At 33.9% G+C, this 25,690-nt stretch overlaps 1 protein-coding gene across 6 annotated transcripts in view; it reads left to right on the top strand.

Moving 5' to 3' along the window:
• Gk (glycerol kinase) overlaps positions 1-23,883 on the top strand; it is a 75,422-nt gene extending 51,539 nt beyond the window's left edge. For 4 of the 6 annotated variants that reach the window (XM_074063020.1, XM_074063022.1, XM_074063021.1 and 1 more), the window contains 10 exons: positions 1,012-1,054; positions 1,574-1,654; positions 11,718-11,796; positions 12,841-12,937; positions 13,645-13,729; positions 14,526-14,646; positions 14,757-14,900; positions 16,657-16,737; positions 20,864-20,950; positions 22,690-23,883. In XM_074063020.1, the coding sequence (XP_073919121.1) occupies positions 1,012-1,054; positions 1,574-1,654; positions 11,718-11,796; positions 12,841-12,937; positions 13,645-13,729; positions 14,526-14,646; positions 14,757-14,900; positions 16,657-16,737; positions 20,864-20,950; positions 22,690-22,700 (829 nt within the window). In that variant the 3' untranslated portion in view covers positions 22,701-23,883. Of the gene's footprint in view, positions 1-1,011; positions 1,055-1,573; positions 1,655-11,717; positions 11,797-12,840; positions 12,938-13,644; positions 13,730-14,525; positions 14,647-14,756; positions 14,901-16,656; positions 16,738-20,863; positions 20,951-22,689 lie in introns of those variants that run through there. The other 2 variants (XM_074063023.1, XM_074063025.1) reach the window with 2 other exon arrangements.
• Positions 23,884-25,690: the final 1,807 nt, after the last annotated feature.

The raw sequence follows: 25,690 nt of genomic DNA, 5'->3' as shown, positions 1-25,690 counted from the left end.
ATAGCCTACACACAATGTTTATCTGAGAAAATTGCCTTTGGTTTGTGTTTGTTGCACAAGAAAAATGCAGCTGATGGGATCTGTTGATTGGTAGTAGCTTTTGCTGGGATCCTTCTGGCAGCTCCTGGAGTGAGCACTGTCCCTTCTCCCACCTGCTGGAATGTCACCAGTACGGTTAGAACTAGAGCACAGAGCACAGCCACAAGGCTTATGAGGAGAGCTCAAGCAGAATCAACTGTGACTATCGCAACCTTGTTATCACTGCTCAGTTTAAAACTGTTTCTTTGTGACCCTTACTTGTATCAGTTTAGGACCCTTATCTGGATGACACATGTCAAAACTACCCATTAATGCAGAGTACAAAACTTATACTGATAAGGGTGCCACAAAGTAAATTCAGTTCTTCCATATCAGCCATGTTACATTCTGGTTCTGATTATCCCATCACTGTTGGAACACCCTATCCTGCAGAGTGAACTGTGAAGCTAAGCCTAAATAGATATGCCCCCTTTGTACTATACTCTGCACCTACCTTCTTTACCCTGCCAGTAAATACTAGTATTTTTCACTCTATGGCCATATTTTTGATAGAGCTAAGGTGGTCAACTTCATTGGTAAATGGCTATTAGTCATGATGCTTCACTCCCTATTGATTGGTAGTAATATAACTGTGACTGAATGTTGTAGTTCAGTGAATTTTATAAACAAAACCCTGGGATATGACTAACCAAATGCTAAATACTATAGCTGCAGGTTTTTTTCGATTAAGATTGCTCTAGGATTGGGGATATGTAGTTCAGCAAGAAGCAAAACAAAACAAAAAAAGAGTGCTCTAAGTACTGATCTTTGTAATATTCTTTCATAAAGGGTATATGATTGCTAACTTTCAGGACTTTTCTAAAAGTTTAATATAATGACTTATTGTACTAAATTAAATGTTAGCTTAGGTCCTTTGTAGTATTCAGGTTTTATCACTTGCTTTTAATAGACTTGTCTTCCCTCCACCTATAGGTATGGAACAGGATGTTTCTTACTATGTAACACAGGCCATAAGGTTGGTTTTTCTTTTTGATGAAAGTCTTCAAGTTCATATATATAATATTTTTGGTGGCACCGGGGTTTGAACTTAGAGGTCTTGCGCTTGCTAGGCAGGCACTCTTACCACTTGAGCCATTCTGCCAGCATAAATAATTCTTAAGTATGATTTGCTATTAAGTGACTTCTGAGTCTTAAGCTTTTACTTAATCTTTATCAGGGTTTAAGTTAGAATTTAATAAAAATGATGGGAATCATGAAATTTCAATGATTCTGGTAAGAACCATTTCATGTTCTTTGAATTTTATGTTTTTAAATTACATTGATTGAAAAATACAGACTATGATCTTGTCAAATTCTCTATGCAAGTATGATTTAGAACAAGGAAATAGATTTTTTGCACAGCTTGAGATAATTTTCATTTTTAATAAGTATCATTTTATTGATTGAATTATTTTGTATATGTTAATTTAGCTTTAAATGTTAAAAAGCTATCTTTTCGTTTTCTCCACATTGAAATGTTTTTTCTTTCCTACAGTGTGTATTTTCTGAACATGGCCTTCTGACCACTGTGGCTTACAAACTTGGCAGAGACAAGCCGGTATATTATGCATTGGAAGTAAGTTCTTTTCAATTAGTATGGATGATATTGTTTGCATTATCATTCAAATACTCAAAGTTAATGAAAATGATAGTGCTTTCTAATACCTTTCCTGATAAATTATTATATAAGAATAAAAAATTTCCATTTTTTTCTTGGCCTTTAAGTAAATGGAAGAACCTGGGAGTGAGCTGAGAGAGGGGATCAGAACTCCCACCTTATACTCTCTCCTGTGTTGTTATACCAATTGTCATCTTAAGAATATTACTTAACTTCTCTGTAATCTAAGACTTCCTATCCCTTAAGTTTAATGAAGGAATTGACTTACTCTCTCACATTTTTTTCAGTTTGAAAATTCTGCTTTTATCATTAAAATGCCTTAGTATTCAATGTCTCTCCATTAAAATCAGTTTTCTCTTTCATATCTGCAAAATGGGAAACAAAAAAATCAGTTTCCTATAACATTTTCATGTGAGAAAGTGTCCTATTGATCACTGGAAGCATTTGTTTCAAACATATTTGTAAATTATAGTAGGAATATGTTAGCGTAAGCCTATAGGATGTGGTAAGTTTATAGGAGAAATATTTATGTATAATGGTCAAGAAGCAGTATTCTTTTTGTAAAATCACATACATTTCTTATAAACATTTCTGTATAGTTAATTTTGGAATGACTACTTTGTGACATACAAGTATACAATTGATCTGAAATTTACTAGGCTCATTTCCCAGAGTGTCTGATAATAATTAGGTCAAAATTTAGACTGCTAATTATAGTTAAAACTTTTCTTAGTTGTTAGGCATATAGCATGAAGAATATTAGTTTTATTCAGTTTTTCAGCCCCCCCAATAAATACTGCAATCTCTCCCCCCAGTCCCTTCATTCCCTTTTCTTTAAAGAGAAGTAGGCATGGTGAAATACTTACTCTGTATATTGAAGCCATCCTACCAGAATTTAAAATCCTATGAGCCCTCTCTATTTCACCTTATGGAGAGTGCTTAGCATAGTACTAGGCACAGTGCTCAGTAGTAGTAGTAGTAGTGGTAGTGGTAGTGGTAGTAATAGTAAGATGCTGTCTTTTTTCCTTACATGGAAGACAATTAGCAGTTAGAATTATAGGAAGACCTGAAAAAGGCCCCAGGGACAGGTCACCTGGTCTTAACTTCTTACTCAATATGAAAGCTTTCTCTTTTTTTGTATATAAAATTATTTTTATTAGCATATAATAGTTATACAGGAGGGGTACATTTACATATGTGTTTACAATATATCTTAGATTTACCTCTGCATCATCTTTCCCCCTTAGAACAATTTCAGCAAGTTTCATTGTTGTGTTTTTATACATGTACAAAAAGTACATCCACTATATTCACCCTCCTTCACCATTTCTACTTGAAAACTTTCTCTTGTCTCTTTTACTGATAACCTTCTAACTTCTGTTTGAAGACAGAACCCTAAACTGCTTCTTTTTTTTTTTTTGAGGCAGGGACTTGCTATATAGCACAGGCTACCCTTGAACTTGTAATCCTCCTGCCTTAGCCTCCCAAATGATCATAGGCAAATATCAGCATGCCCAGCAAAATGCTTATTTTCCAGTTATTGAATTCAGCTAAATTTTTTGCAGTGGGGGGATTGAATCCATGCATGTGCTAGGTAAGTGCTCTATCACTTGTGTTATAGCCACAGTCCCTTCTTAATAACACCTCAAGCAATGGACCTAGATTATCTGTCAAGTGTTCAAACACTAGGAGGCAGCTATCAGTTTTTCTGGAGTCTCCTCCTCCAGGATGAACTGCCCAGTGCCATGATCTCACTCACATGCTCTCTGATGTTTGGTAGTTCTGAACTCCCTTTATTAGGTAAATTCCAATTTGCCAAAGTCTTTCTGAACACAATATGATACTCTCCATGTCTGACCTATACTCAACAGTGTGATTTGTGCCCCTCTTATCATAAGCATTGCTTCTACTACTCTAGTCTGAGAGTTCATTAATTTAATCTAATGACCCCTTCATACCATTGGCCCTGGGAGCATATGCTAAAACATCTTGCTCTCTTCTAAGATTTGAATCATTGTCAAATCAAGTCTACTCCATTGAGAATTTGTAGGTAAGATATTTTGTTAATCTAATTCAGGTCTTCCTTTCTTCTTGTTTCATAATAGTGATGTGAGCCTGTTCTGATATAGTCTGAATTCTTTTTCATTCTTTACTCTGTTACTCTTCCAGTTTTGTCTCATCTGGAGATTTAACAAGCATATATGTTCTAGGATTTTATTTCAATTCATGTCATAATTTTAGATTCATAGACTCTTAAAACAGAGAGGGGGCATTAGGTTATATGTCAACATACTTAATTACACTCTCCTTATTTTACACACAAGCAATCTGAAATTAGAGGAGTGAAATTGGAGTCACTTGGTCAAGGTAATTTTTGACAGCCAGATCCAAGATGCAAATCCAGGTTATCAAACATAAAGGGTTCAATGCTTAGGCTACCCCATTCATTGTACCGTCTCCTTCCTTCAAACGTCCGGAATTTGTGGGCTCTAGTTTCCCAGTCCAGTGTGTTTTCACTGCTTCTCACATGTGTCACCTCCTTCTGCTAATTTAGCAGTGGCAGCAACAACAACAACAACAGCACACACACAAATACGTTAACATGTTAATAGTAGTAGATAGGACTTTTTCCTTTTCTGTTTTTAAAAACATTTTTATAATTAAGAAACATTAAAAGACATTTTAAGAAATTATACCAAGCCAGAAAAGAAGGCAGGGAATAATGCTAGATTAGTAAAACCTTTTCACAGTAAATTCATACTGATTCCTTTTTATAAGTGCTTACAAAGCATGCATTTATTATCCATAACTTTAATTTGACAGATTGTTGTTAGGCTTGGAAGCATCGTATATCAAATTTTTACTTTCTGCCCTCATTAAAAACTGAAACTATTGCTACCTATTTTCAGTCTTTTAGTCTTCTTTTATTCTCCTGCTACAGTATGGTATAATTCTGTTTTTTCAATTGGGTGATTTTTTCTTTTGTGTGTTCCTCTAATTTTTAAAATATTATTTTAACTAGATAGTTTTCTTTGTTCTTTCTTTTTCTTGACAGTTTGAACTAGGCAGATACTCTATAAGCCATGACCCCAACCCAACTAGATAGTTTTCTAATGGTGTATAGACATTTAATATTTTTATTCTCTCAACCATGAGGATCTTAAGATACTTTACCCCACTACTTCTACCAGCAATCATGTTATTTTTTATAGTTTTCATTTCCCCTTTTTCCTTCAATGTACAATTATTAGTACTGTTTTCTTTACAGTCAAGAGTACACCATATTTACTGACTTCTTATATCCATTTCTGTGTCCAGCATCATTTTTTGTTAAAATTTCTTTTTAGGCAGGGTCTTACTATGTAGCCCAGGCTGGCCTTCAACTTCAGATCCTCCCAGCTCAGCTTCCCAAGTACTGAGATTACAGGCCTGAACCGTCGTGTCTAGCCCAAGTATCATTTCTTTTGTTCCACACCTTCTATATCCCCACCCATATTTTTTTCCTTGTTGAGAGACATCTGTTTGTAGTTCTTTTAGTAAGAATATAGAATAATAAGCCTATTTATTTTAGGTTTTCTTTTTATTTTGCCTTCACTCTGGAGTGGGTATAAAAATCCTTAATTAACAATTTTCTCACATCCATTCTGGCCATTGTTTTGTTTTGTTTTTTGTCTTGCAGACAAGGTCTTGCTATGTAGCCCAGTACATCCTGGAACTCACTATGTTGCCCAGGTTGGCTTTCAACACTCAATCCTCCTGCTTCTGTCTACTGAGAGCTGGGATTACAGTTGTACAGTACCATGCCCAATCTTTTTCTAGCCATTTTTGATGCTAATGAGACCTCTCTTGACAGTTTAAATGTGGTTCCTTTGTAGTTAATCTGGTTTATTATCTGGCAGCTTTTAACATTATCTCTTTATCATTGATGCTTTTACATAGTTTTACTATGATGTGCCTGGGTTTGGATTTATTTTTATTTATCCTGTTAGGTACTTGGATCCAAGTCTGTCTTCAAATCTGGAAAATTCTCAGCAATTATCTCTTCAAATATTGCTCCTCTACCATTACCTCCATCCTCTTCTGGAATTGCTATTGGATGAATATTGGAACCTTTCAGCCCATCCTCCATTTGTCTTAACTGCCCTTTTATATTTTTTTAATCTTTGTTTCTCTGTGCTGCATCCCTGGTGAGTTTCTCAGTATCTACCTTCCATTTCCAAAATCTTTCTTTAAAATAAACAAAAACTCATAGAAGTTTTTTTTGTGTTACGAAATATTTGACACATACAGAAGAATGCATTAAACTTCACTGTACAGACTGACAATTTATCAAGAGAAGTTGCATTTAACCTGTGCCCAGGATCCCCATCCTGTATGATAACCCCAATCTGTATTTCCCTCTCCCCTGACTTAAACACTGCCCTGACTTTTGTCATAATTTTCTTACCTTATTTATAGTTCAAACTTAAATGTCCAAAGTGTGTAATATGTGCAATGTGTGTAAAACTAGAATTTAGTTTTACATGATTGTAATAGTTTATATATTTAAAATACAAGAGAAAGAGAGCAAGAGCATATGCTTGCATGTCTCAGTCATGTAATATGACTTCTTTGATCTGGCTTCTTTCTCTCTGCTTTATGTTTATAAGATTCATCCATGTTGTTAGATATAGCTGTTTTTTCATTACTTCTCATCGTCATAGTTTAGTATTTATTTAACTATTGATGATATTTGAGTTGTTTTTGGTATTTGGTTATGAAAATGTTGCAATGGATATTTTTGTATATGTCCTCTGATGTACATACACACCTCTCTGTGGGAGTAGAATTTCTAGGGTACAGATTATGTGTATCATTACTTCAAGTAGATTTTGCAAACTGTTTTGTGCAATAGCTATAGCAAATTAAACCCCACCAGCAGTGTATGAGAACACTAATTTATTCTATCTAGTGTAGATTTTATCCCACTTATTAATTTTTTTATTTCATTCAGTATTTTTATTGAAAGGATTTTTATTTGGTTATTTTTCAGATCTGCCTGATTTTAATTTGTTTTCTTTTGATTCATAATTTCATGTTTGTTTGTGTGTTTGTGGGGGGTGTTTTTTCAAGATAGGACCTCACTATGTGGCCAGGTTGGTCTCTAACCAGAGATTCTCCTATTTCAGCCTTCTGAGTGCTGAAATTACAGGCATACACCTCCACGCCCAGTTAGGATTTTTGTGTTTTTTAATGGAAGTTATGTCTCATTTTATCTCTTTGAATACTTTCAACATACTTATTTTAAAACCTTTGTTAGACCGAAATGAATTCTATTCCCGATGTTAATTTTTGTTGGCTGATTTCTCATTGTAGACTTAATGCGGATTTTTCTCTTTCAGCCTCATCTTTCATTAAGCCATAGCCTTATTCAGCAAGCAATTGTTTTTCCATATTCCCACACAATAGGAGAGCGCCATCTAGCCTCTGGCTTCAAGCATTGAACCTGACTTTATTCCATGTCTTTTTTTTTTTTAAAAATGGGATTTAGTATGACATTTTTATACATGTTTATAATATACTTTGATCATATTCACCTCCATTATCCTCTCTAGTCCCCCCTCTTCCTTCTGGTCCCATTTTTCTTTCCAAGTAGTTCCTCTTCTACTTTTCATGTCTTTTTAAAAAATTCCCTGTGTTGCACACAGCATTTTAGACAACTTTCCTCTGGAGGGACAAGTTCCTGGCCACTACTCTACCCCCTGACACACACAGAAAAATGAATCAGAAGCCATTATGCTTGTGGCTTCAGTTTTGCTCTGTTGTGCATTTCTACTTGTCCTCTTAGATATTCTGTATTTAAGTCAGCATGTGTTACTTTAGTTTTCTCTTTCTTATATTTTGTCTGTTAGTCTCTGTGTATAGAACACATAGGATTTTTGAAGTAGAAACTCACTATTTTACTGTCTCATTACCACGAGAACTCTTTTTTTTTTTAAATTCTCTCCCAGTCCCCTGGCAATTGATTCTAGGTCTAACATTTTAACATCTCTGAATTCTCACTTTCATTATTTGTAAAAAGGAACTGGTACACACAATCCTTAAATAATTCTGCAACATTAAGCTCATGTTAAACTGCTTAAATTTGTCCTAAGTGGTATACTTGGAAATTGTCTCTCAATGGTAAAGGAGACTCCAGCAAAATTGAGCTCTAGTTAGTGGTTCTGCCTTCCTAATGTCATCTGTTAATAGTATAGTATCTTCCGGAATCTGTGCTTTTCCTTTTCCTTGTTCCTCTTCTTTTTCTACATATCATTTTACAAAACAAAACTCCTTTAGGCGGGCTTTTAATATGGTTAGAAACTTGAGCTAGTTTAGGAGTTGAGACTTCTGTGTTCTGTATTCTGTCAGTAGGATACAGGCTTCCTGAGCCCCAGGGTACTTCTCTGTCTTATTCACGACTCTTACAATAGACTGGCAAATAGTATAAAAATACAAAACCCTTTGTTATTCTATTTTTTATATTTTTAAATATAATACTGCCCTAACTCAACTCTGTATTCCTGTTTTACCATTAAAAATGCCATAGATAGCTGGGTGTAGTGGTATAAATTTGTAATCCCAGTCGTTGGGAGACTGAGCCAGGAGGATTGCAAGTTTGAGGCCAGTCTGGTCTACAGAGCAAAACTGTGTCTAAAAAAATGCTATGGCATCAAACTTGGCATGTGTAATCTAATATATATAAATTGAGTACAGTATAAATTATGCATATTGACATGCACAATACCATAGTATACAAAAAACTATGTGTACTCTGCCTAAGGGATGACTTAAAACAATTTAAGAATAATCTTCAGCTTACATGATTTTATCCATATTCACCAATATTAACTCCAACTGTCTTATAAGACCAAATTCTACTGCATGCTGAAATAGTCTCCTTCATACATACTCTGTTTGTGGCAGTGTCATTCATGTCAAGGAGCATTGGAAAAAGACTGCATGTGCTTGCTATGATGTTACATTACTTCTACTGGATTATTTTTAATCCACTCTTCCCATAGCCCATTTCTTAGCCTTCCACTTTCCAGGCTACATGTCTGCTTTTAACATAATTTCTTCCACTTATCCTGCTATTGTTTAATATATTCATCTTTGTACCTTCTCACTTGCCTTGTGTCACCCTTAGGGTACAACTGTTAGGCTTGCGTGTACCAGAGACCTGAGACTTAGAACTAGATCTGATTCATATTAGTAGGTGCTACACTGAAGTATTGGATCCTTATATTTAGGATGTAATTAATTGTTAATAAGTAGACAGTCACCTTCTATCATTTTAGGTTTCTGTTCCCACTCTTCTCCTGCCCAGCTTTGAAGTATTATATGATCTTCTATTTTATCTCTTGCTTCTGAATTTAGAAGACCACATGTCTTATTCTAATTTGGAGGTTTCTCTTGTTTTTAGTAATTTCTTTTTTTTTTTTTCATTTTTCTTTTATTATTCATATGTGCATACAAGGCTTGGTTCATTTCTCCCCCCTGCCCCCACCCCCTCCCTTACCACCCACTCCACCCCCTCCCGCTCCCCCCCCTCAATACCCAGCAGAAACTATTTTGCCCTTATTTCTAATTTTGTTGTAGAGAGAGTATAAGCAATAATAGGAAGGAACAAGGGGTTTTGCTGGTTGAGATAAGGATAGCTATACAGAGCATTGACTCACATTGATTTCCTGTGCATGGGTGTTACCTTCTAGGTTAATTCTTTTTGATCTAACCTTTTCTCTAGAAAATTTAAAGGCTAAATTATGCTGTGTATTATATGTTGATGCCAAACTCATATACTTCTTTCTGATAAGTGTTTATAATTAACTTTTTCTTTTCTTCTTTTTTACATGTCAAAAGAATATTTTAATATATTGGGTTAAATGTATTTTAATTTTACCTGTTTTGTTTTTTGCCACTACTAGGATTTGAACTCAGGGCCTTGTGCTTGCTAGGCAGGCACTCTTATGACTTAAGCCATGCCTCTAGCCCTATTTTATTTTTTAATGTGGCAAAAATTTAAGGTATATATGGTTCATACTATATTCTTCTTGGACAGCATTGATCTAAAAACTCATATATTTACTAGTATTTGGCAACTATCATCTGCTTCAAAGGAAATTTGAGAGTAAAGTTTACCTAAATAAAAGAAAACTTACTTAGTTCTCCCTGAATGGTTCCACTGAATGCCTAAATATGTAAATATATCAAAGTTAGGAACTGTATTAACAACGTTGGAAGAGGCCAGCTAGGTTAGAGTCCAAATTTATTAAATTGTTTTTGTCCCTCCCTATATTTTTCTTGGTGGTGCTAGGGATTGAACTCTGGGACTTACGTGCTAAGCAAGTACTATACCACTGAGCTACATCCCCAACCCAGTCTCATTTTTAAAACTTCATTATATTTGCACAGTTATGTCAAGTCTGTTCCTTAAATAATTCTCTAAAGTTAAAAAGCCATTGTATAAATAGAACATTTGTGGTATTCTGCAGCTTTGTAATAGCATATAGTAACTTCTCTTAGAGGCTATGAAGGATGAAATGTATCAGCATGTTCATGCTCTAGATTGTTATGTCCTATCAAAATAGTGAGAAAAGATGACCATTTATAATTCAGTTTATTGAACTGGGGACAGGTTCTTACATTTCATATCACCTGACATTTCGTATGGAGTGACTCAGTGGAAGTTAATTTACATTAATATTCTATATGAATGAAACATCAAAGCCAAAAATGTTTTGGACTTAATGATTTTTGCTGATACTTTTCCTGCCCTCATGATCTTTTTGTAATAGTTTTATTGAGATACAATTTGTATACCACAAAATTTGCCTTTTATTTTCCACGGTACTAGAATCAAAATCATGTACACTATGCAAGCACTCTACCACTGTGCTAAATCTTCAACCCAAAATTTATTTCTTTAAAATGTATAAGTCAATTTTTTATATTTTAGATTTTTTACAACTATCATCGCCCCAAAGAACAATCCCATAATTGCTCCCCGCAAACCTAAGCAACACTAACCTACTTTCTGTCTTGATGGATTTGCCTATCCTGAACATTTCAAATAAATGGAATTATACAGTGTATGGCATTTTATACTCAGTTTCTTTTACTTTGCATAATGATTTCAAGGTTCACCCATGTTGTAACATGTGTCAGCACTTCATTCCTTCTCAAGTCCAAATAATATTCCATTGTGTGGACATACCACGTTTTTATCCATTCATCAATTGATAGAATTTGACTGATACTTTTTAGCACTTAAAAAATAATGCAGTTAATATTTACATTCAGTAAGAACCTTCACATGTATTCTCAAATTGAGCATCATAGTAGTTTGTTTTGGTAAATATTGTTATTGTTGCTATCATTTTATATGTAAAGAAATGGAACTCAGAAAGCCTAAGTAATTTACCTAGGATCACATGGCAATTAAGTACTAGAACTAGGTCTTAAATCCATTTCATCTCACTCTGAATTATGTTTTCATCCTTATTGTCACAGCCTCCCCAAAAAAATCCCTTGGTGATTTAAGAATAATTACTTAGGAGCTAGCCTCTTTGCTATTTTTTTTTTGCTTGATTTTGCATACTATTAGATATGAAAAATGGACTTAAGGAAACTTTAATGTGGACTCTCCCAATCAATTTGTAGATATGATGGAAATATATTATAAATGATAGTATAGATCAGAAGCTTAACAACAGATAAAAAAATTTACAAAAATCAAACTGCTTAAAAGATAGATGGGGACAGGTACAAGGGAGTGCTGAAGGACTCACTTCCTTTCCTTATCCCATGAAAAACTTATTCGTGACCTAGGTAAAATTGTGTTTATATCAGAAGGCCTTGTCTATCGTATTTGTGGTAGTCCCAAAGTTGAATTGTTTACATTTTACTCATTTAGTAGAATTGTACACAGAGAATATGTTTAATAAAAACCTTTTATAGTGGTAACAAATACTCTATCTTGAATTCCTTTTTTTTTCTTTAGGGTTCTGTAGCTATAGCTGGTGCTGTTATTCGCTGGCTAAGAGACAATCTTGGAATTATTAAATCCTCAGAGGAAATTGGTGAGTATGTTCTAACAAAGGGTCAGAAAATCTGAAGAATGAAAAATTTAACTATTTTTTATTTCTGCAATTTGTAATAATTTGTAATAAACTATTTTTTAAATAGTTTAGTTGTAAATAGTTAATAGTATACAAACATACAAATATACAATATACTATTTGTATATTTGTAAATAGTTAATTTGTAAATAAACTATTTTTTATTTCTGCAATTTGTAAATTCTTATGCTTTGCCCTAAATGTGAGCCATAAATTATGTGGAACCTCATTGTAAGTTTGATGTATAAAAAAACCACTACTTTGTGAAGATTTATTACTCAATGAATTGACATAATTAGTGGTGGTTATTAATAAACGGATAAGGTAAGGCATAAAAGTTGCCCAAGTGTAAAATTGAACACCAGAGATTGTCCAAGTCTGCAAGTTCCATTTATCTGATGAGAAAGAGCTTAAGCTCTTAGATTAGAGTACACATTAAAAGTCTGGTATCTGTAATTTAGGTATTAATATACCTGGATTCAGACTATGGATAATTAGTTTGAACTCACTCTGTCATCTACTTTTTTAACTTTGCCTGAAAGTAAGACAATCAGAAATACATTTTTGATTAGGCACACATGAAAGACCACTTCTTCTTCTCCTAGTCAGAAACCTTAAAAATAATGGAAATGAGCTAAAATACCTTAAGAAAATGAATCCAGTTTCTTGATTTCTTGAGCTGGATTATATTTTGGTTGGGGTGTTCTTTTTTCTTTTCTTTTTTTTTGTAGTGGGGCTTGAACTCTCAGCCTTGTGCTTGCTAGGCAGGTGCTCTGCCACTTGAACCATGCCATCAGCCACCAGCCCTGGTGGGGGTGTTCAATGTAAAGGAAACTTTCTTGTTGCTTGCTAACATACTACCCTAAGTAGGAACATTTTGTTATACCAATTAACAAGAAACTAAAAACCTTGTACTAATTTTGAAAATAGTCATGTCAATAAAGTAAGTCAACAAAGTAAGATACTGATATGATTGTTTTTTCTTTTTCTTTTTTTTAATTTTAGAAAAACTTGCTAAAGAAGTTGGTACTTCTTATGGCTGCTACTTTGTCCCAGCATTCTCAGGGTTATATGCACCTTATTGGGAACCCAGTGCAAGAGGGTAAGTGTTTCTATAATCAACAGTAGTTTACTGTATATTTCAAAATAGCTGGAAGAGAGGATTCTGAATGGTCCCAACACAAAGAAATGATAAATGTTTGAGGTGATACATACCGTGATTTGATCATCACACATTATATGCATGTATTGAAATATCACACTATACCCCTTAAATATATTATATATTAATTAAAAGGATTAATGACAGTAAGCTGACAGTATTGTAGCCTTGGGGGTCTTTTATTTTTCTTTTGGGAGTCTTGGTGAATTTACTAAATTAGTTAATAACTAATTTATTAATAGTTTCAAATGATTTTTAAAGTGTTAGGAAAACCTTTTCTGTCTGGAGACTATAGTCTTAGAACATGTAAGTTCTACAATATTATCCATCAGCAGACAATAGCCTTCACCATATTCATGTTAATGTTATCTGCTTTTGTCTCCAAGGCATTTCTAAGTTTTATATCTAAATGAATGCTTAGTTGGTTTTATATTATTGTCATCTGTTCAGATGGATCATGAACTTTTTCATATGTGGATGCAGGATTGTGGACTCTAAAGACATTCTGAATTGCTTAGTGATTATGTCCAATTCTTTTTCCCTATACTTTTCTGTCTATCAAATTCACCCTTTCCATATTCAGGACATTTCAGATTGATGACTCATTTATACCACTCTAATCTGAAGATATTTTTATGTATTTTTAGGATAATCTGTGGCCTCACTCAGTTCACCAATAAATGCCATATCGCTTTTGCTGCCTTAGAAGCTGTTTGTTTCCAAACCCGAGAGGTAATGAATATGGACCTGTGTTTTTGTACTTAGCCCACTTTTATCACTCCTAAATTACATCTTAGTGCCTGAAACTTATTAAATACTGAGAGTGTACTTACTCAAACAATGAAGCCTGCTATCATTTCTTGTAAATACATGCTCTCTGCCAGGCACTGGGCATTTTACGATTGGAAGGAGGCTGAGTAGTATATATTACACAACTGAAACAGCATGAAGAGAAGCATTAAGGCAGGAAACTAGGGTGCAAACTAGAATTGTTTGGCTTAGCTGGGTGCCATGGCTCACACCAATAAATCCTAGCTACTCCGGAGGTGAAGGGAGGATTTCGGTTTAAGGCCAGCATGGGAAAAAAGTTTGTGAGACCCCATCTCAACCAATGGCTGGGGGCAGTGGTACATGTCTGTCATCCCAGCTATATGGGAAAGCACAAATAGAAGGATCATGGTCCATGACAGCCCATGCATAAAGGGAGACCTTATCTTAAATATAGCCATCCCAAAATGGACTGGCAGAGTGGTTGAACTGGTAGAGTGCCTGCCTAGGAAGCACAGGCACTGAGTTCATCCCTCATAACTCTATCCCCACAAAAAAAAATTTGTTTGACTTGCTGAATATCAGGGCAAGTGCAGAGTTAATGATAGCAAAGGTTGGCTGTGACCAGATTAATAATATTTCTCAATTTCATTCTGTGGACTTTAGGAAACTCTCCAGGGTTCTTATGCAAAGAATTGCCATTTCTAGAAATGTTACTGTGAAGTAGTTTCATGATGTTAATTGCTTTGGTTTATTTAAGATTTTGGATGCTATGAATCGTGACTGTGGAATTCCACTCAGCCACTTGCAGGTAGATGGAGGAATGACCAGCAACAAAATTCTTATGCAGCTACAGGCAGACATTCTCTATATTCCAGTAGGTTTGTAAGCCTTCATTCCTTTAAACTCCTGAAGTAATGTTTCTTTCAGAAGTAGTTAGTTCTTCAGGCACATGTAACTACAGAGTTTTTACGTGGCTCTCTCCTCTCAGTGAAGCCCTCCATGCCTGAAACAACTGCCCTAGGAGCTGCGATGGCAGCTGGGGCTGCAGAAGGAGTTGGTGTTTGGAGTCTCGAACCTGAGGACTTGTCAGCTGTCACAATGGAGCGGTTTGAACCACAGATCAACGCTGAGGGTACATTTAAAGAATGAAACTTTTAATGGTATATTATAAAAATGACCTTAGTTGGGGGAGTTTGCCTTTCTGATTACCTTTCTGTTTATTTATAAGTTAAGAAATAAAGTAAAATAGCAAATGCTATCATTTCAGATTTAGATACTAAGCATATTGGGTTATACTGAGTATGTGTGAATGAGGGAAATAGTTACTTATAAAAATATCTAAAATCATTTTTTTAAAAATCATTCATGTCTGTACTGTTGGAGACTAATACTACCACACTATCAGTTATAGCTTGTTAGAACTGTGGTTTTTTTTAAATGTGAAGGGAGATATATTACCCACTCACCCCTAATGTCTATACCCAATCATGTTCAGTTTTGATGACCTAGCTTCAGGATGTGATTAACTGGCCTAAGAGATTCTTTGGTTAACTTTTAAGCATAGCAGGACTAGCATGACTGGAGCAGCAACAATTAAGTCAATGAGCATTAGATATTTTATTCACTCTCCTAAGAAACTAAGCTAAATCAAAAGCTCTGATTAATATCTTTATTAAAATGTGATGTACACCTTAGAGATAAATGGGAATAGGAAAACAAGGTTTTATATATTGAATTTGGTTTTATAATAGGAAAATAAGGTTTTATATATTGAATTTGGTTTTATAACTATTTAGACACATATGCATACAAGACCATCAAAGTGGATTTTGAGCTATTGGGAAATAAGTTTTCAAAGCATTTCTGTATAATTTTCTAGAAGGCTATACTAGTGTTTCTTAATTTTATTCATTCTTTTTCATATGTAAGCAAGTGAATTATACTGCTAGTAATTATAGTGAGACAGTATACCATGTACCATGATGGAGAAATGCATTTCAAAATCTGATATTCTAAAAAGGGCTAGGGACATGGTTCAAGTAGAGCACCAGCCTAGCAAGCACATGTCTTCGAGTTCAAACCCTAGTGCCACCAAAAAAAAAAATTCAAAATCTGATATTCTGTCTGAATTTTTAAATTTTTTGCAATAATGGATAAAATATGAAGCTCAAAAAAATTCTTACTTCTGAAAAACAAACCAACTTTTTAATGGTCAAGCAATGTTCAGAATAGGTATGTGGTCACCAAAATGCTTAGTCTAAGGCAAGACAAGGAAGTTTAGTGCAAAGGGTTTAGAATCAATCTATTTACTATTTACTGAGGAGAATCATCTTTGCCTTGGTTTAAGGCCTTTTCATAATACCTTCCCACACATTAATGGGCAACAAGATAGAGATAGTTCATTTCTCCAGCTAACAGTTGTTTAGAGTCAACTTCAGGTCAGAGATTGTCACTTACATTGGGCTACAGAGATGAATAGAGCCAAGTCTTTTCCCTTCTGGAGACTTTATATTGAGAGAGGTAGACAAAAACCATAAAAATTCACCATAAATGTAGGTGACAGCGTGAGGTATATGTGGAGTACTGTGGGAAGAGAGAAGGGGGGCTAGAAGTGGAAAATTGGAAAACCTTCCAAAGCAAGTATCTTTCAGGCCTGTCTCCCAGGAGTTACAGGCTTCAGGTGATGTGGAAAGACTGGGAGGCATGAGAGTAAGTGAGTCTTTCAGTCACTGTCAGTCACTACTAACCATGTGCTCCCACAGCTGGGTTCTAGTAAAGCCCCAATTTGTCAAGAATGGTGAAGAAATGTTAAAAAAAAGTGTGTGATACTCAGAACATCTCAGCAAACTACCTCTCACATGTGTGTTTTTCCTGCCTTCTAATTCTAGAAAGTGAAATTCGTTATTCTACGTGGAAGAAAGCTGTGATGAAGTCAATCGGTTGGGTTACAACTCAATCTCCAGAAAGTGGTAAAATGTCTTTATTGGTTATTATTGCCATTTTTCCTAGTATATTAAATAGTTCTAAGTATCTGGCCATTTATACTTACCCAGGCTGCTCTGAATAAAAGCATTACCCTATGCCCAAAGTTTCTAACATTTTGAAAACATTTTAAAGTTCTAAACATAAAAATGGAAATTATCAGATTAATATGCATACCTTCACTCTATATCATCATATCTTTCCTTATTGACTTATTCCTGATACTTCATTTGATAACTGAATTTTCCAAAAGTAAAATTATTTATAGTTTCTTCTTAATGAAAAAAATCAACTAGAATCTTTTTTTTTCCTCCTATTCTTAATGTCATTTACCTTTTTGGGAGGCTGTCTTTATGACCTGAATCAACCTAAAGCTGTATTAATTTCAGAAAATATTTTGCTACATCCTAGTTTGATTCTAAGCAACTAGGGAATGCACATAATGGTAATTCCTTTGGAATCAGACAGGAAGGAATGGACCAAACATAGTAAATCAGAAGTATTATAATAGATTGAGAAATACTTTTGGCAGAAAATGGAGGAATATTTTATTTTCAAATCACTTAGGCAGGAACATTAAGTATTCTTAAGCTTCCTTTAATGGTATAATATTATAATTTTTTGCTAAATGCAAGATTTGGGGCATAATGAATGGAATGATGACCAATAAGAAATTGAAGCATGTATTTTAATAGATAAGAGTTTTTAAATGAAATATTACCTGGATTCCAATCCCAAAGCAAGTATAGAACCACTTTTAATGTATGTGCCTTTTAGAAGAAGCTTCCATGGCTCACTGTGATTCACATTTTCATTCATGGGTGTTCCTATTTGAAGTTTTGGGGTTTTTTCTCGTAAATAACCTTAACATTCTTTTTGTTCTGTGACTCAGCTTTCTTTTCTAAGATTGTAGCTAAGTTTTCTTGCTAAGATTGCAATTTTGAGACCATTTACAATTAAACTTCTCAGTTTTTTTCTAGCACAGTGATAGTTGATATGTGAGATATAAGAGATATGGGTCTTCACTTCTTGTTGCCTTGAATTAATACTTATGTGAAGCTTGGTTACATGATTTCTTTGACTAGGTGAATTTTTGTCAATAGTATGATCTTCCTGTCTTCCTTCCTCACACTCTGTACACATACACTTCTCTTTCCTAGAAGTTGAAGATATCATTTTAAATTCAAAATTCCCATAAAATTGATCATCTTCCACAATGAATTTAAAATACTAAGAAAAAAGTTGATAAAAGAAAATTAAAAATTACATTTCTTCAGTTTGTGTTATCAGCATTGATGATAAAAGTAATTTGATTTACTTTTAGATTGTTTTTTTGCAGTACTAGGAATTGAACCCAGGGCCTTGCACTAGACAAGTACTCTACCACTTGAACCACAACTGCATCCCTATGTTTTTGGTGATACTGAGGATTGAGCTCAGGGGCTCCACTTGCTAGGCAGGTGCCCTACCACTTGAGCCACACTTCCAGCCCTAGATTTTTAAAATTGTATTTTTGTTGCAGTTAGACTGCAATGGATTTAAACCAAAGTTTGGAAAAAATTACGCTGTACAATAAACTCATAATATTTAATTACTAAATTACCAAATGTATTCCTTTAAGCTATATAAACTATATAACTATAATATAATGAGGTCTATGAAAATAGCAATATAGATGGAAGCCTATTATAATAAACTTGAAAGGATACTAGATTTGCTGCCTAGAGTCTTATCCTCTTTAAAATGCTTCAACTTATGAGAACAATATTATGCTTACTTAATTTCCAAAGCAGTTTGTCAATGTTGAAGCATTCATATTTCTTTCTTTTTGTTTGTAACTGTATTTGAATGCATTATATACAATTTAAAATATTTTTGATATGTGTTTAAAATGTAGAAATGATTGGCAGTTTAAGGTTGTTTCTTTCATTTTTAATTAATTTTGTTAGTTTTTTTTTCCAGACAGGGTCTCATTGTGTAGCACAAGTTGGCCTAGAACTTGCTATGTAGTCTAGGCTGGCCTTAAGCTCACAATTCTCCTGCCCCAGACTCCCAGTTTCTAGTATTAAAGGCATAAGCCACCAAGCCTGGCTGGGGGAGGGTGGTTGATGATTTTTAGAGAAAGATTATCAAATTATGACTTGGCTTTGGACTCAAAACCTAACAAAACATTTTGAAAACAGGTCAAATAGATTTAAATGCATTGTACATCTATCAAATAATAAGTATATATTATATATACATATATGATATATTATGTTTATGTATGTATATTTAAAACACATGTGTATATACCACTAAAAGAGAAATACTTTCATTAAATAGATGCCACCGAAATTATAGAAGCTCCTGAATACAGATAATCCTCAGATCTTTTTCTCAAACCAAAACTCACTGTAGGGACATCAGAACAATCAATTTTGTAACTTGTAACTGACAGCTTCCTCTAAGGGAAGCAGAGCATATATTTCCCTTTTCTAAAATCAAATTAAAATGTTATCTCTATAAATGTGGAAATAGTAAGAACCCTTGTTTTTTTATTTGAAAAACTAACATTAGCAGTGACAAAGAGGAAATGGCTTATGTCCCTCTTTAAAACAAAACTCCTTTCTATGAGGAAAAAAATACCTGGTGAGGGCGAGAAAATCTTCTCCCCCTAAAAGCAAAGAAATGACTATCATTAGTTTACTATATCACAAAATATGCCCACCGAGAATCTTTAACTAGCTATATTTCAATGAAGCCTCTGTCTAATGGTTGTAGTTCCTTAATTCTTAGCCATTAACTTTGAATAAACTTCTCTTTTAAAGAGTATTAAATACTCTAGGGATGGGGGGTATAGCACAGAGACCCCGAGTTCAATCCCTAACAGCCCCCAAAAATGTTAAATATTTTAGATATATATTTTAAAATTTAAAAAGGGTATGTATAAGGAATATTCTTTAAAAGAAGGGATTCCAAGAGAATTTAGGTTGGAAAATAGTTGGACACTAGTGACTCATGCCTGTAATCCTAGCTGCTTGGGGAACTGAGATCAGGAGGATCACAGTTCCAGGCCAGTGAGATGTCATATTAATGGAAAAAAGCTGGAGCTGGATGTGGTGGCATGTGCCTGTAATCTCAGTGGCAACAGGAAGCCTAAAATAGGAGGATCACTGTCCATGCTGACCTGGGCAAAAAGCGAGACCATATCTCCAAAATAACCAGAATACAAAGGGCTGGTGGAGTGGCTTGAGATAGAGTGCTTGCCTAGCAAGTGTGAAGCCCTGAGTTCAAACCCAGTATTGCCAAAAAAAAAGAAAGAAAGAAAATATCAAAATAAACATGTTTTTTAAATTGTGTTTTGAATGTAGAGTAATACCATTTAGTTTCAGTTACAGTAATACTGCCAGGTACATTTCCTTTTTTTTTGTATTAAATTTTTTGTTAGCATATTATAGTTGTGCAGGGGGATGCTTTGTGTACATAAGTGCTTACAATATACCTTAATTAGATTCACATTCTCCATCTTTCCCCTTCATCTTCTCCTACTTCGTAGAACAATTTCAACAGGTCCTTGTTCTATTTTCATACATGAATACAAAATATTTCCACCATATTCACCCTCCTTTACCCTCTCTTTATGCGTTCCAGGTACATTTCCTTACACACCAAATTCTATTTTTAAAAGACCAATGTTTTAGCAGAAATAGGGTTTTAAATTCAATAGACTAATATAATTCTACTCTGATAGTTAGAGGACCTATAATTTTAACTTTGGGTGAATTGGATCATTCATCTTGTATCATTGAGGAAAGAGTCTAGAAAGCCCAAAACAGCAGCCTCCCAAAAAGTTCTCCATAGGCTGTCTTTGGTTTTGCGAGTGGAAGGTTAACGTTGGTCTATATGTATTATGTTCTTGGCTACTTGTGGCATGCTCTTTGTATTAACTGTCATAAGCCTTGATATTGATTATATTTTTGATTTGAATAACTCTTTGCTAGCTTTTATGAATATGCTATTTTATGACTTACTTTGTTTTGCTATCATGTGATTCTTAACATAAATATTGTAATTATGTGTCTCTCTTTTGGTTTGCTTGACTGGAATTCCCTTCTACTTGGATGACCACAGGTGACCCTAGTATCTTCTGTAGTCTGCCCTTGGGCTTTTTTATAGTGAGTAGCATGGTAATGTTAATCGGAGCAAGGTACATCTCAGGTTAGTTACTCTTTAAATTAGACAATTTTATTAGTTAGTTTAAATGTATTTATGTATAACTCAACAGAAAGTTTTCAGTGTTTTTCATTCTTCCTATGTTTAGGAACTTGTAAAATCAATTAAAGGTGTAATTAGATGAATTATCAATTCATCTTTTGGGGAAGTTACAATTAAGGACTGACTTTGCCTAAACTTTTCTTATTTTTAGTAGATGATTCCTTTGTGGGACTACATTCTGCTGTCAGTTGCAACAATAAGCAAAAGCAGAGAGTATAAGTATTTATGTTTAAGTGAAAGGGTTTTTAGGTTGACTGATGAAAGTGTTTTTGACATCAATTATCGTGGCTTTCAAATATACATAAATTGGTTTTTGTACTTCTAAAAATTTGCTTAGCAAGTCTTAATAGTTCAGTTCTGGTAAGAGTTTCCACCTATAAATCCCTAAAACTGGGGAAGATTTACAGTCACTTTTATTTTAGTTAAAAAGGATATATTTTGTGAACTGAAGTCTTAAATTATTACTTAAATAAATTGAGGTTGAAATAAAAACTGAATTATTTTGCATGTTAGCTTCTGTTATATTCTTATGAAAATAAAATGGCTCAGCATGTTATGAAATACGTTGCATAATCTGTGTTAATTTAAATATAATAGCCATATTGAAAGCTGCTTCTGATGATAGCTCAATTTTTCTTCACATTACTAGCTTAAATGAAATGACATATTTCCTATTCCATATATTTCCATGAAAATAAAACATTTTTAAAAATCTTCATGATTAGAGAAAGAGTTTAACTATCTTGTTAATTTAATAAGACAGGTTTAAAATGTAAATTTTAAACGTTATTATAGTGAGGGGAACATCTGTTTTAGAAATCTGACAAGCATTTATTTAACTTGGCATCATCAGGTTAGTGCTATATATAAATATGAAATGAAAATTATTTACATCAGCAGAACATTATGTTTTAATTAATGAGCAACTTTGAGTTACTTGCATGAGAATTTAAGACTAGATTATATTACTTCTCTCTGTACTCTTCATATTGAAGCATACTCAGGATAGATTTTTTTTCAAATTGTCTGCTATCATACTAACAATACCTAATTTTGGTATTAATGCTGATACATTAAGGGCTTTTACACATGAACCTATATGGAATTAGCAGATGTCTATTCTCTTGGGAATGTTTGATGAAAGGCTAAAAATTCTCATGAGAACTAGAATTTAAATTTATGAAGAAGTATTAGAGAATACTTTATTACTTTTTCATTATCCTGAGTATTTTTGGTTGTATAATGATGACCTAGAAAAGATAAAGAAAAAAAATCACAGTTAAAAGTTTTCATTGAATTTGTTGTTGTTTCTCTTTTGGTACTGTGACAGCATGAAAATTGAGACAAGTAGCATCTCTCTAAGCTAAAGGATGCATTAAGTATTCAAATTATTAGGCATCTAAAACACATATGGTCACTATATTTAGGTTTTCTCTTTGGTGACATATGCTGAGAGTGAAGAACAGTGAGAATTGTTTGCTTTGGTAAATAATTAGCAGCAGTTGTAATATTTGCTGCTTTGGGAACTGGTCCAGTTATTTGTTGAATCTTCAATGTGAGGCATTATTTAGAAATCCTATGGAATTTCTAGCTTAATAAATTATTGAATAGTCTTCATTGCTTTAACTCTTGAATTGCATGTGCGTCTTATTGACTTATATGGTTTTTGTCTCCCTTTTTAGGTATCCCATAAATAATACCCACCTCATGGACTCCCAAGATGTGAGCTTTTTACTTAATGAGAGAATCCAGCAATTCTGTCTCTTGATGTGATGACACTATTCATAGACTCTGATTTTATTTACGAGCCACTTGCTGCATGATCCTGCAAGTAAACCTATGGCTTGAAATAAAGAAAATGCAGCAGAAAGAATGCTACAGAAACATTCAGTGTGGTTTTTTTAACAATGATTATTAAGGTTGGTCCGGTTGCCTTTGGAGCTGACCCCCTCCATTGTCATAATGGCCTACCCATTCCCTCTAAGATCTAGGAAGAATTCATATCCTGTCCATTGGAATCTTTCATCAAATATATTCAGATACTAAGGGACCAGGATTTGATTCTACACATGCCTCATGAAGGGGTTATTACTAACCTGCTAAAAATGAGTGGCTTTTTGTTTTTAACGGACCCCCAAAAGTCTTCTTTTCTACATATTAGAAGACTACATCTTCACTGAATGTTTAAATGGAAACTTCTACTAAATTATTAGGATGACAATTTAGTGTTCTCATTGGTTGGATATTTTTCTGGAAAGTACTTGCCAAACCTGAAATTCTTCAGACATTTTTATACTGTCTCACCAATTATTATGACTTTCTGTCTGGATCTTATGGGGAAGGACACTTTCATTTTTCTTTTCTTCCATCTCTCCTTTTTATATTTTTTACTTTGCATGTATAACATACATGCCTATGTATTTTATATACTGAGGGTAGCCCATTTATAAATTAAGAGCACATTGTATTCAGTAGGTTATGATAGGGCTGGTCTTAAGTAGACTACTATGTATATAAATATTTTGGGAAAAACAGCTGTATATATTTTGGGGCAACGGTTATGCATATTAACAAGGAAAAATTTTTCTTAAAGAACCAGCATTTAAAAATTTTAGTACATGTTCTATGTCAATAAAAGGAAATGTACTTTATTATGACTTCAACTATATTTCTTATACTTTAACTTTTAATTTAATTGTCTTAGCTGGATATATGCTTAAAAAGAAAATCTGTGGGTCTGGGGACATGACTCAAGTGGTAAGGCCCTGAGTTCAAACCTCAGTACCACCAAAAAGTAAAAAAAAAAAATGAAAAACTCTGGAATACTACAGTAAATATTATTCTCAAACACAAGTACCAGTCCAAATACAATTATATTTTCTTGAATTAATTGTTTACATATTCGAGATCCTTTTGAGGGATTGAGGGAATGACAAAAAGTTAAAAAGCTAAGTAGAACAAAATTTAGGAATAAAGCCAAGAATGTCTTTCACTCTAAATGTTATTGTTAATAAGAAGTTATAATTTCTAAGATAGAAAATTATTTTTGCTTAATGTCATATTACAACTGAAAAAGTTTACTATTAGAAATACCTTCCAGTGAAACCAAGAATTTCTCAAAATATTTAGTATTATATAACAACTCACCTAATTTAGCTTGTTACCATCAGTTTTTTAAATACTTTAAAATTAATTTGTTTTATAGCAAACAAATATAATATTGTTTCCTAATTATTTTCTTCTATCAGTGCTGAATGGGAAAATATTTATATGTTAGTAGAAAAAGTTTTTTTTGGAACTAATGGTAGTTTGTATGTGCTATTCTGATTGTGCTATTTCTAAATTATTGATGCACCTGCCACTTAAGTGACATAAATATTATAGAAAGGTACTGTGAAATTATCACTTTGTGGCAGGGACTTTTAAAAATAGTTCTGTCTCTACAAAGGTAGGTTGCATTCATTGTAAATAATTGTGCAAATCATTGTTCAGATAATTTTAAGAGTGCTTTAATTTTTCTATAAATTGCAAGATTTATAAATGTTTTGAATTGTACACATTGATATTTAATGATAAATTTGCATAAAATAAATTGACCCTTTATTCTTTTACGCATTTCTCATTTAAAGACTATAATTTAGATAAAAGTTAAATTAACAAAGATGTTTTAGCAAACAGAAAATTCAGCTGTTAGCACTTGATCAGGCACTGTGAAGAATTAGCCAACAAGAAGTGGTTTCTGCCTAGAAGGTAACACCCACGCACAGGAAATCAACGTGAGTCAATGCCCTGTATAGCTATCCTTATCTCAACCAGCAAAAACCCTTGTTCCTTCCTATTATTGCTTATACTCTCTCTACAACAAAATTAGAAATAAGGGCAAAATAGTTTCTGCTGGGTATTGAGTGGGGGGGAGAGGAAGGGGGCGGAGTGGGTGGTAAGGGAGGGGGTGGGGGCAGGGGGGAGAAATGAACCAAGCCTTGTATGCACATATGAATAATAAAAGAAAAATGGAAAAAAAAGTGGTTTCTGGAATGATGAACATCTATTAGAACAGATTAAACTGTTCTATCTCAGCATTTCTAGAAAATACTTGGGTAAGGTGAACAGCCATTAGCAATAGAGTCTCACTTAGATAGCCATGATCTTCTACTGGTTTCATTCTGTGCTTGGGTTAATCAATGGAGTATTGATTAACCTCAGCCAACATCTTAATCTTTTGTTCTTACTAGCTAGCATTTGTTGCCCTTAACGCAGAGAAACTAAAGCAGATACCTTAAAGCAACTGAGGCCAATAGGAAAAGGGGAACAGGTACTGGAGAAAAGGTTAGATCAAAAAGAATTAACCTAGAAGGTAACACCCACGCACAGGAAATCAATGTGAGTCAATGCCCTGTATAGCTATCCTTATCTCAACCAGCAAAAACCCTTGTTCCTTCCTATTATTGCTTATACTCTCTCTACAACAAAATTAGAAATAAGGGCAAAATAGTTTCTGCTGGGTATTGGGGGGGGAGAGGGAGGGGGCGGAGTGGGTGGTAAGGGAGGGGGTGGAGGCAGGGGGGAGAAATGAACCAAGCCTTGTATGCACATATGAATAATAAAAGAAAAATGAAAAAAAAATCTTAATCTTTTGTTCTTCAACTAATCAGTAAAATAAGTGATGCATATTTGCTTCTGTAA

This window comes from Castor canadensis, chromosome X (genome assembly GCF_047511655.1).
Source record: "Castor canadensis chromosome X, mCasCan1.hap1v2, whole genome shotgun sequence".
NCBI lineage: Eukaryota > Metazoa > Chordata > Mammalia > Rodentia > Castoridae > Castor > Castor canadensis.
The sequence above is the reverse complement of the archived record's forward strand: the minus strand, read 5'-3'. Positions and strand labels throughout refer to the sequence as shown.